Below are 12,908 nucleotides of genomic sequence, written 5' to 3'. Positions count from 1 at the left end.
TAACGATCGTGATAGTCGTTAGAATATAATTTGTTGTAAAAAAATCGAGAAAATCTTAAACAGCTACTTTTAATTTTGAAACACTTGAAGTTTTTAACATTTTGAAAATAATTACATATACCATTAAATAACACTATTAAAACTAATATTACTTTACAAACAACTGTATTTCTATGCATGAAGTAACACATGTCGTTCTACCTTATTAAACTACTAACAACAACTTAAATTTTTAACAAACAACTAATAAGCAAACAAAATTGAAAACTCACATTGTACAACTTCATACGTCCCTCTTATTTTGCATCGCTTTCTATTGTTTTGGCAAGGTCTCACTTTTCTTATTTTAATCTCATCCTTCTACTTATAGTATCTCTACTTAACCTCGCATTTCTATCCTTCACTTTTTTTTGTCTCGTTCTCTAACCTAATATTTCTTTCCAGTAAATTTCACCTATGTTGCCATCATATATAATTTCCATATTTAACTTTTTACGCAGTCCAATGCATTATCTTGATCATTAATATATTGAATTATACCTTACAATTATAAAAAGTAAATGTCATGAAGATATGAAAATATGATATTAGACTATTCAAATAAGATCGTATTTGAATAAATCGCAATATATAAATAAGCTTGTATGATAAATAATATGAATAACCGTAATGTAGCAAGTGTTTCATAATGAAAGAAGTATATTACACACCATCATACAATACCATAAAAATGTAGGAAAATTCCAAGTGTCATCCTCTGAGGAGGCATAACAAATGTAATTACTTTAGTGGATAATAGTTAATTACACAATAATCTTTATCTAATTTAAAGTTTTATTATTTTTAAAATTAGAGCTAAATTTGGTATAATATGGAGTATAATTTATTACAGCAATTTTATATAACTAACCTAAGATTTGATATATTTAATTAATTGAAAACGTGATGTATTAATAAATAATTAAAAAAAATCAATATTTAGTTTTTGCTTAAAAAAAGTCATACATTCGATAAATTTAATCACAATAATATATACTTGCATTATTCTTTGAACTTATATTCTATATATTTCATACTCATTGTGAATTGTACGAGCTTCTGTAATAATAATAATAATAATAATAATAATAATAATAATAATTATTATTATTATTATTATTATTATTATTATTATTATCTAGGTTCACACGTGACATAATTTATAAATCAGCCCATTTTATATGAGACCGTCTCAGACAACTTTAAAATAAGAAGGTCACAAGCAAAATTTTTTTATTATTAAGCTATTTAATCCAAGTATAAAACATATGTATCAATAGAAGATGCAAAATCAGAAAACAACACTACCACAACAGTGAAGTCACAGAGTCAATACTCAATACCACCGGTTATCTCCTATCAGAAACTTCATCATCCGTGCCCTAAACCACATTTAATTCATCCCTTAACTTATCCTCCATTAAAATACACAATTCTTTACTGCAAAATCCCAACAATAACTCTTCTCCGTTCATCATCATCATGGAACTTCTCATCCCATTTTCTCCCAATTCTGTCCCACTTACACCCCTCAACTTCCTAGAAAGAGCAGCAACAGCCTACACTGACTGCCCTTCCCTTACTTACACCCACAACAACACAATCATCAATCACACATGGGATCAAACCTACAATCGATGCATCCAAACCGCATCTTCCATCAAATCTCTCGGTATCAAACAAGGAGATATCGTTTCCGTTTTAGCACCCAACATTCCTTCCATGTATGAACTCCAATTCTCTGTTCCAATGGCGGGTGCTATAATCAACAACATTAACACCCGTCTTGACCCTCGTTCACTCTCTGTTCTCCTTCAACATAGCCAATCTAAGCTTGTCTTTGTCGATTCCTTTCTTCACCCATTAATAATCAAAGCTATTTCCCTCTTCCCCCCCAACACCCCCCATCCCCAAATCATTCTAATCAATGAAAATCATGATCAGGATCATCAGGATCGAAAAATTACAAATGGGTATAGTTTTGATTATGAGTATAACCAATTAGTGGAAGGGGGGGACCCGAATTTTAAATGGGTAAGACCCAAAAGTGAATGGGATGCAATAGCGTTGAATTATACATCTGGGACTACTAATAATCCTAAAGGGGTTGTTCTTAGTCATAGAGGGAATTATATTTTAGCCATTGATACGTTACTTGAATGGTCTGTTCCTAAACAACCCGTTTATTTATGGACATTACCCATGTTTCATGCAAACGGGTGGAGCTTAACATGGGGTATGGCGGCGGTTGGAGCTTCTAATATTTGTTTAAGAAAAGTGGATGCTCCGAATGTTTATCAAGCTATTCGGACCCATGGTGTGACCCATATGTGTGGGGCTCCGGTGGTTTTAAATATGTTAGCTAATATTCCGAATGTAGAACCGTTGGAAAAAGGGGTCCGGATCCTTACTGCTGGAGCTCCACCGCCGGCGTCGGTTTTGTACCGGACGGAGTCGCTTGGGTTTGTTGTTAGTCACGGGTATGGGTTGACTGAAACGGGTGGGTTGGTTGTGCATTCGGAGTGGAAATCTAAGTGGGACCCGTTACCTGCTGAGGAGAAAGCTAGGCTGAAGGCAAGACAAGGGGTGGGGTCCTTAGGGATGACTGAAGTTGATGTAGTGGATCCGAATACGGGTCGACCCGTGGAAAGAGATGGATTGACTTTAGGAGAAGTGGTGTTAAAAGGAGGAAGTGTAATGTTAGGTTATTTGAAAGACCCGGAAGGTACATCAAGATCCATGACCCGATCCGGATGGTTTAGGACGGGTGATGTAGGGGTTATACATAAAGATGGGTACTTAGAAATTAAGGATAGGTTAAAGGATATAATTATAAGTGGGGGAGAAAATATTAGTAGTGTGGAAGTAGAAGCGGTTCTTTATACCCACCCGAGAGTAAATGAGGCGGCGGTTGTGGCCCGACCGGATGATTTTTGGGGTGAGACACCATGTGCTTTTGTTAGCTTAAAAAGGAAAGGCATGGGTGAAGAAATAATAACAGAAAAGGAAATAATAGAGTATTGTAGAGAAAGAATGGCACATTATATGGTTCCAAAAACGGTTGTTTTTCAAGAAGAGTTGCCTAAGACTTCTACCGGAAAAGTTCAAAAGTTTCTATTAAGAGAAATAGCTAAAACAATGGGACTACTTAAGGTTAGTTAAATCTTCTTCTACTAATTAATACTTTATACTATAATATGATTTTATACTCAACATAAGGCCATCTTGAATTTAGTGTAAATATTTAATGGAAAAATAAAGTCAAACTAATAAAATAAAAGCAAGTAGATCTGCATCTAAAGTACTTGAGATAATTATGAAAAAGGTAAAATGAACATGTAATAAAAATAATGAAGGAAAAAGAAAATGATTTTCCCTATTATAAAGGTAATACATTCCCTCACCGTCCCCTAGGATAAATATTTACCCCCATAAAATTAAGAACTTTCTTCATTATTTTTCTTCACTTTGCAATCATTCTTCCACCCCTATAACAATCAAATTTCAATAATTTCTAATTTATGAAATTCATTTTCTTACTTTGACTTTTTTCACCCCGTAAATATTTACACCAAATCTAAGCATGCCCAAAAAATGTATAATTAATTGTACATTCTTTTATGTTTGTTCACCATGAAACTTACACATTGATAAAATTTAGGGCAATAGGGTACTTTTCATATTGGCCGAAAATATGAAAAGGGTTAATATAAAAAGGGATAATATCATGATTAGGTAAATAATTGATTTTTCTATTAAAAAACGATTACCTTGTATATCTGCGATCATAAACATAATAAAATTATGTTATATTTGAAAATGATAATTTCATTTAGAAATTTAATATTAGCTTAAATTTAATATTTACAATTTAATGAAATTTAATTTTAGATTTGAGTTATTTTCACCTGTGGTTAAAAATTTGATAATGACTTATCAAACTTTGTGATTCTCAAATTCTTCCTTTTTTTGTGATTTCATAGTTGAAATCTACAATTTAAATTGAATTACTTGTTTTGAAACACAACTTTAAACATTGAAAAGCGTAAATGGTAATTTTTCAAACATAATAAATAATTTACGAATTAGAAAATATTCTAATGTGAATAAACATTTTGAAACAAAGATGAACAAATATAAAAGAACAGAGGAAATAGTAAATCATTATCATCACGCTCATAATTAATTATGATTAGGATCTAAGGAGAAAAGGAAGACGACAATCTATACCTATAAATGAAAAAGTAGTATACGTTGTTAGTTAATTAATCAGTTGACTATTTGTTTGGATTCTTTCTCCCCCATTTTAGTAATTGTGTCACATTTGATATTCTATACATAATGTTACTTTGAAGTTTAATTGTATATATTTAAATTTATAGAAATATATATTGAAATAAATAAAATAAAATTTTAATATAAATTAGATTGGTTGATAATAAATAATATAAAAGGTGATTTGTTGTATATAATAGTTTGCAATTGCATGGTAGGCAAGCAAAGTCTGAGTTTGATTATAATTGTAAATTTTCTTTAGAGTTCTTTTTAATATGTTAGTTACAATTTGCATCATTTTGTATTTAATAGTAACCGAATTGTTCAACTACTTTACTTAATTGGTAATGCTTTCAGCATGATGCAAAAGCATTTCCTCTTGTTTTAGGGAATTGTAATAAATACAACTCCATGATCATGAAATGGACAATACTATTTTGAATATATATTATAATTATTAAAAAAAATCCACAAAGTTGAAATATGAATAACTCCATAAATATGACTTTAATTAATGATTAAAACTCAAACCATTGAAATATATTGAAATAATTTTCAATTATGGGCAAAGCTAACATATATACACAAAAATAAGTTTTGAGTATCAAATTTTTTAAAATTCTATCCGATGTTCAAAACAAATAATTATATTCAAGTAGACAAAAAAATAATACTTCATAAATTAATATTTGAAGCCTTTTTATTCAGAATATTTTATGCAGACTATATCTTCCACACAACATCATCCTTAACTTCAATAAAACTTAATCATATATGAGAATGTGATAGATATTGACGTCTCTAAAACATTGTACCATACAAGGGTGAAGCTACATAGAGACTAAAAGGGGTTCAATCCCTGCGACTTATTTTCACAGTCTATTTTGTGATTTTTATTTCTAGTTTTTGAAATACTAGATATAAATAAAGATCACAAAACCCCTAAAAAATTTTTATTTATATATTATTTATATTACTTTATAGTTTCTCGAATCTCAACTTTTATTTTGTGGTTTCACGTTGAGTCAATAGACCATTTTAGAATCCATTATACATACTAATCTTTCTTTCTAATTCTTTTTATCTTTTCACCCATCTTTTCTATTCTCCTCTAAGGAAAAGTAAGATACGTGTTTGATGCAATCTTTCAATGAGGAGTATTGATGAAATATACAAGTACAAATTGCATTAATGGGACGGATCGAGACTACCATACTTTAATTTTCAACATTTAATTTATTTTAGGCGGTTAAAATAGCATTGAGTAAGGATTAAGGAAGTAGCTAAGATTTTAGACAATAATCTATTAATTCATTATCCTTTTTAAGTTTTTTTTTTCAAAAATTTAAAAATCATATATAGAAAAATTATTAGTTTTTAAATTATCGTGTTTTCAATAAATATTATTAATTTTTTATTTATTAGTAATGATATATTATATGAATCTGAAATCAAAACGTAAAAACAGAAAAACCACAATAATATATATTAAAAATGGACCTAAGTCATTGAGAGTAAGTTGGCAGTTTAAATCTCCTTCTAATATCTTTTTATTATTTCAACATTGTTTAGCATTTTAACTAAGAAACATAAATTCAACCAAATAGAGTATTAAGCAAATAAAACCGTATAATATAATAAAAAAATTAGGATATTTTAAATGGCAACTTTATGGAGGTTTACTAAGTGAAATATTTTTTAAGGTTAAAATGTAATTATGTGGTATTAAAAAGATTATATTACATATCTCATGATTTCAAGTACTAAAAGTAATCAAAAAGATTTTATTACATCAAATATATATAATTAATTAAAATTTTTTAAAAAATACATAACAATAAATGATTTGATGACAACTATTTTATAAGCAATAATTTAGTTGTAAAATATAAACTATTTTATATAGCAATGCATATCTTTTATAATATATATAAATAATTTTATATACAATGTAAAAAATTTTAAAATAATACATAATTATAAATTCTTTTGAAAATGACAATGACATATTTCAAGAGTTTTGTCGTATCATAATCTATTAGAATGAGTAAATTACTAATTATGTGCAATATCAATTTCTATAAAAAAAAATTTGGGCAGAATATATAAATAGTCAATAGTTATGTATATTCATTCATACAATCATTATGTTGTTATAAATAATCTATATATATATATATATATATATATATATATATATATATATATATATATATATATATATATATATATATATATATATATATATATATATATATATATATATATTATTACATACATTTCATTAGAATTATTATCATTTAATAACAATAATATGCACTTGTATTGTTTTAAAAAAAATTATATCTATATGTAAATTCATACTCACAAATTTTTACATTGCACGAGTTTATACACTAATTGTATTATAGTGCACATAATAAATTTTGGAATATAAATCAATCTACTGCAAAAATTTATCACCGTTTATTATAATTGTTATGGTATCAAAAAATGTTTATACAGCTACAAATAAATTAATTATCTAATTAAATTGACATGGACGAATCAATCAAATCACATTTTCCAATGATGATATTATGCGTAGCTTTCAAAATATAAAAAATTGGCTACTGACTTGGATAATTATCCAAATTAAAAAGTTGATGATTAATACAATCTTTTATTTATATGATCGATATCATTTAATTTTGTTTTGTAGCCGCGCCCTAAGACTGTAAATTTGTGTACTTGACAGAATTTGGCAAGGGAAAAGTGAAGCTTATGGTTGAAGATTGTAATCTACTTTACCGTAGCAACCAATTTGGTCAAATCACTTTGCATGTTTTTTATCAATGTTTTTTTCTCCTTAACATTGTTTTGTTTTCTTCGATTGTAATAGCTAATGTTTGTTTGTATTGAGGTAATGAAATATAATTGTAACTTTTGTTTTAAACTATGTTTTAAATTTCGTAATTCCATAATGGCACACGGCTAGCAAGTGATCGCAAAAGTTAAAGATAGAGATTTATAAATTCGTTTTAATACCGTATTAGAAATAATAAAAATGATTTTACTTGTCATTTCATTACATAAATAGAGAATAATTATGATATCAATCTAGAATTTTAGAAAACTAAATATTTAAAATATAATTTTCAAGATATAATAATTTACAAAATATACAAAATATTCTTATTCTAGCATTAACTAGTCTTGCAAATATGAATCGAAATGGATTAATGATGAAACAAATAGTGACACAATTAGCAACTTTATTTTTTATTAAATGGTTTGACGATGATGCTTATATATTTCAAAATTAAAAATATTTTCCAGTTTATCATATAAATTAATTTATATTCTTATTAATGAATGCTTCAAAAGCGTTGGTTAGCAAGATCCTTAATACTCTCTTTGTTCATCTTATTTTGCACTATTTTTTTTAGTTTGTTCTATTGATTTTAATTCAATACTAGCAATATTCGTAACTACTCATTTATATCATCTACTTACTTTTTATCATATTCTCCAATACAATGTACCTCTTTCTATTAAATTTCACCTATACAATACACTCGGTTACAATATGAAAGGGAAATAGAATATATATAATTAACAATGTTCGTTCCACCTTTAGGAGTTGTCCAACCAAACATTGAAAAAAAAAATTAAAAAAAATTTTAATTCTCAAAATAAGATTCGGGAAATTTTAATTTCTAAAATAAACGCCTCCGTAAAATCTAACGTCAACGTATGTTCGCTATAGCAAACAGGAGAAAAAAAATTACATTGTCATTGTTACTAATATATGTAATAACATTTGAAAGGACGAAAAAACCACCAAATTGTAGTTCGTTGTTGATAACAACGAACAATATATAATTTAATTTTTTATCCTATTATACGTTATGATATTGTTTTCTTTGTGTTTGTTGTAACAACAAACAAAGTAAATTTTTGTCTCTTTTGACCTGGATTTGAACACGAAGGTGCTTATTTTGAAAATTAAAATTTTTCGAAGTTTATTTTGTGAATTTTATTTTTAAAAAATTATTTAATTCATTTTTTTCTTATCCAGCCAGGGTGTGATGAATGTTGTTAGCACATACTCCTCCTTCCTAAAAATCTAATGGATCCCCATAATTACTAGATCATTAGATGGACTTAATTTCATGATGAGATATTTAATTTAAAGAACGTGGGATTCATTACTTAATTATGGACTATGATTATTGCACTAATTAATTAATTAAACGAACATAAACGGACTATCTAGTTGATTGGAAGCTATGTTATAATTACTATAAATAGGATTTTGAAACTAATATGTAAATTAAAGCACCAAAATCCAAAAAATACAAACACAATATATATAAGAGTAATTAAATTAAGCTAGAAATTAATTAAAGATGAAATCAGTTAAGATTATAGCGTTGGTGCTAAGCATAGCCATAGCCATGTCTCTTTTGGTGGCCACCGGTGAAGCTGCTGATACGTGTAAAGAAGAAGGTAAGTCGTGCTCTTTTGATGACGATTGTTGCCAAGCTGAAGGACTCAACTGCGCCTTAACCCGCGCCGATCTTAATTTAAGATCCTGCGAAAAGTGCATTGGTGAGGGCCAAACTTGTGGTCTTTTACATCGATGTTGCGACGGATCCAAATGCTCTGGTCCTTTCTTTGTGAGACTCTTTAGTGGTACTTGTGAGTTTCTATAAAGACACGACACGACATAACATGACTGTTGCTTCCTTACATTATCCAGCTTCCATGGCATGCATGCCTTTAATTTACTTCAACTATTACTTATTTTTGTGATTGATTATATTATGATCATTCCATTTTGGTTTTGGCTTCTAAAAAACATGTATTGACATTTTATTTTTGTTCTTGTTATTCTTGCTTTTAATTTCCGCCCATATTGTAATTTGTATTCATTGCTTCTTTTACTTTTTATCAATGAGTGTTGTCTATGTCTATATATATGTAACCTAATCAATGAGTGTTATTCTTGCGTTTAACGGTAGGCCAAGGGAATAGGGATGACAATTCAGTCCGAATCCAACTCTAGTTCGACTCGATCCGAGGAAAATAATCCGATTCGAGTCTGAGGAAAAGGTTATCCGACTCCAACTCCGACTTCACGATCCGAATTCGAGCTAGAGACGGACCGGAGTTGGACCTTATTAAAAATCCGACACTTCGACCCGACTTTGACCCTGAAGGAAATCCGACTTTGAATTTGACTTTTAACCCAATATTTTGTTTCCTTTAAAACTCTAGACGTGACTAATTCAAGCTCTTTCTCATACTAATTGTAATTTTCGATTTTGAAAAACTACTTGGTATTTTTATTTAGATCAATTAATCAAAATACAACAAATCAGATCAAGAGAAATAAAATACGCCAAATCAAAATGCGAGAAAATTTTGTTAAATTGTAGTATTAGGCATATTTCTCATGTTAAACTTGAATTCAAAGTACATATTTTTTGTTAAATTGTATTTGCAAAATATATTTCGTTAACTTCGTAATGCTTTAAATCATTAGTACAATATCACAACGATAAAGTTTGATAATAATCCGACTCCGTTGGAGGTCGGAGAGTCCGAGTCGAGGCAAACTTGGAGTTTGCATAATCCGACTCCGAGTGGAGATGGACTGAAAAAAAGTTCGACTAAAATCCGAAGCAAAGTCGGAGTATGTATAATTCGAGTTGAGTCCGACCCATTGCCATCCCTACAAGGAATAGGAAGGCTAAGGAATTACAGGGTCAACTAGACTTAAACCCAAGTCTTATCGTTCAATCTAAGAATAGTTGAAAATACTCTAACTAAAACAAGACTCGATTCTCCACGATATAAATATAGTTTTTTTGATAGTAATTTTCAGCATCATATTAATTTATGAGCTGACAAATACTTTCATGTGGCTCGCTATTCATCCTTTTGCTTCCACAATTTAAGGAATGCTTATTAGTTCATTTTGGCTTTTAACTTACGAAAGCAAACATCTCACTTTATTTCTAACTCTCGTTTATGTAACAAAATAGCTTATTTGATAAAATATATAGGTTCATAATTAAAAGGTTAATATAAGCCTTATTCACAAAAGAAATATTTTTCCCAATACTTCATTAAACCCTTTCTCTAATAGTATTAAATTAATAAGTTTGTTGTAAAACTTAGTAGCATGGCGCCAAAGTGTGATAACGATCATAATTGTAATAACCCGCATACTGATGCGGCAACAAAAGCGATGCAGTTGTCGTATCGTCATATCTCCTATTATCTGCCGCAATTATGAAATATACTTCATCATCATCAGATTTAGTATATCCCGCTTATAAAAACTATAGTTAGAATTTGAGGAGAGAAGAAAGACGACAACTCAAACCCATAAAAGAGAATGCGGTCAATAAGTTCCTACGCTTAAGAAAAATCCTTAAGAAGAAAGACATAAAATATCCTTAATATTGCCAAAACGGCTTTTTAACACTTTGATAATGCAGCTAATATTGATTCATTAAATTTGAAACTTTTTACACCCCAAACACTATATGTGGAGGAGATATGTTGCAGCTTGCAAACTTGCATCTATACTTGACATATGCAAACTTTATCCCTTTTAATATTTTTAGGTTCGTGAAAGAGGTACAATCATCTCACAAAAAGTAATTTATATATTTTTGTATGAGACGATCTTACTGTAAGATGTGTTTTATATATAGGCTAAATAGTCCAATAATGAAAACTTTTAGCATAACGGATCTTTTGTATGAACTCGTCTCACGGTGAGACAGTCTCATACAAGAGGGACAGAAAGTATTTGCATGTGGCATAAATGTTTTTGGAGACCTTATTTGGCAATTTCATGATTTGATCACAATATACTGATGCCCTAATAGGAATGCCTAGGGTTACCTTGGAAGAACTTAGCAGGCTACAAAACAATTCCACTCAATAATGTTATAGGGCATACTTTTCGAGTAGACATATGTACTTTCTCCATTGCAGTGTTCAAAAAATCTTATTGCTATAAATTGAATTTAGTATTGAATCTCTTGGTTAATTTTTTTTTTTAAAATTGCCCATATTTATTTTATGAATTCTAACATGCTATCAGAATTTAATTTTTAATTTGTTATGACTTCAAAATTAGGTATTTAATTTGATATTCTTATAGTTGGCTAAATTTCAAAGGACACTCACATGTGATGAGAGTGATGAAGTCCTTAATTATTTACATGTGAGTTGTCCCACATAGGAGAAAGAAATAGATTATAATACTTTATAAACTTAAAGAGTAATGCCTATTTTTACCAACTCATCTCTACATACGCCTATTCATCTCCAATTTTATTTTGGCAATATAGTCATATGAGATTTTTTTTATTAATCTTAAAACATAGGTTTTTAATATGTAATTTTCATAATTTTTCGTTTCATCAAAATAAGGTTATTTGCAAGAACTACAAGATAATGTTTGGGAAGATCACTTGAATAAGGTTATTTCATTGATGATTGACTATGATTGTGATATTATTTGGAAGACTTGTATTCTAGTCACATTGGAGGTGGAAGAAGGGTGGTTCGTGGTAAAGCTTCTCGAGTAACAAATCTTCATCATTATCGAGTTGAAGTTTTTCTAAGTGTGATTGATCTACAATTACATGACCTTGAAAATCGATTCAGTGAGAAAATCAAAGATTTGCTTATTTGTATGGCTTGTTTTAGTCGTTGTGATGGTTTCTCTTCTTTTGATACAAAAAAATTGTTGAATCTTACCAAATTTTATCCAAATAAGTTTCCAAATGAAGATTTGATATTCTTTGAGGAAACATTTAAAAGTTTCATTAGTGATGTGAGAAAGGACGACCGATTCTTGGATGTGAAGACTCCTAATGAACTTTCCATAAAACTTGTTGAGACAAGGAAGCATGAAACTCATTCAGATGTCTACAAGTTGTTGAAATTGATATTGCTTCTTCTAGTGACGATAGCAAGTGTCGAAAGATCATTTTTCAGAATGAATCACATAAAAAGTAAAGTGCGAAACAACATGGGAGAACAATTGTTGAATGATAGCTTAGTTACCTTTTTAGAGAAGGATTTGTTTCTCAATGTTAGTATTGATGCTATTATACATCGATTCCAAAATATGAGAACTAGGCGAGAACAATTGTAGTTTGTTCCTTGCTTTATATTTCATTTTGTTGGACTATGTTTTCATTGTAAATTTGAACAATTGTAGTTTGTTCGTAACCTTTTATATTACTTTGGCCTTATCTTGGAATTATTGCCCAAGGAGACTCGTTGGTGCCCGAGGAGACTCGAAATCCTGGATCCACCACTGCATTTAATTGTGTTGATTTGGAACTTTGTTATATTTGGACAACATTACGTGATTTGGAACTTTACCACAATTCATATATTTTAAAGGAAAATTTTTAAATAATATTCTCAACTATTACTCGTTGATTTATAAAATCCAAACTACTATTTAACTCTGCATACCCCCAAGTATTGAGATACTTGATCTTGAACATTATACACATTATTTTCAACAAATTGTTTAGAGGTATTTGAGTCAATGAGCAACAATTAGGGGTATA

At 29.2% G+C, this 12,908-nt stretch overlaps 1 protein-coding gene across 2 annotated transcripts; it reads left to right on the top strand.

Annotated features, from left to right (window-relative positions):
• Positions 1 to 1,291: 1,291 nt before the first annotated feature.
• Positions 1,292 to 7,315, top strand: LOC130828339 (2-methylpropanoate--CoA ligase CCL4-like). 2 transcript variants are annotated; one of them, XM_057694278.1, is made up of 2 exons: positions 1,292 to 3,192; positions 7,052 to 7,313. In XM_057694278.1, the coding sequence occupies exons 1-2, from the start codon at positions 1,522 to 1,524 to the stop codon at positions 7,070 to 7,072; spliced, it is 1,692 nt and encodes a 563-aa protein (XP_057550261.1). In that variant the 5' UTR covers positions 1,292 to 1,521; the 3' UTR covers positions 7,073 to 7,313. The 2 variants fall into 2 exon arrangements, with proteins under 2 accessions (XP_057550261.1, XP_057550260.1); XM_057694277.1 differs by having other exon boundaries at positions 1,341 to 3,192; positions 7,016 to 7,315.
• The last annotated feature ends 5,593 nt before the right edge of the window (positions 7,316 to 12,908 follow it).

The sequence above is a fragment of the Amaranthus tricolor genome, chromosome 12 (assembly GCF_026212465.1).
Source record: "Amaranthus tricolor cultivar Red isolate AtriRed21 chromosome 12, ASM2621246v1, whole genome shotgun sequence".
In the NCBI taxonomy this organism is placed as follows: Eukaryota; Viridiplantae; Streptophyta; class Magnoliopsida; order Caryophyllales; family Amaranthaceae; genus Amaranthus; species Amaranthus tricolor.
The sequence above is the reverse complement of the archived record's forward strand: the minus strand, read 5'-3'. Positions and strand labels throughout refer to the sequence as shown.

Excerpts from the sequence above, each read along its gene's own strand:
- LOC130828339 (XM_057694277.1), top strand. The coding sequence starts at position 1,522 with ATGGAACTTCTCATCCCATTTTCTCCCAATTCTGTCCCACTTACACCC. Across the intron at positions 3,193-7,015 it reads AAACAATGGGACTACTTAAG|CCGCGCCCTAAGACTGTAAA; the intron begins GTTAGTTAAATC and ends TTTGTTTTGTAG.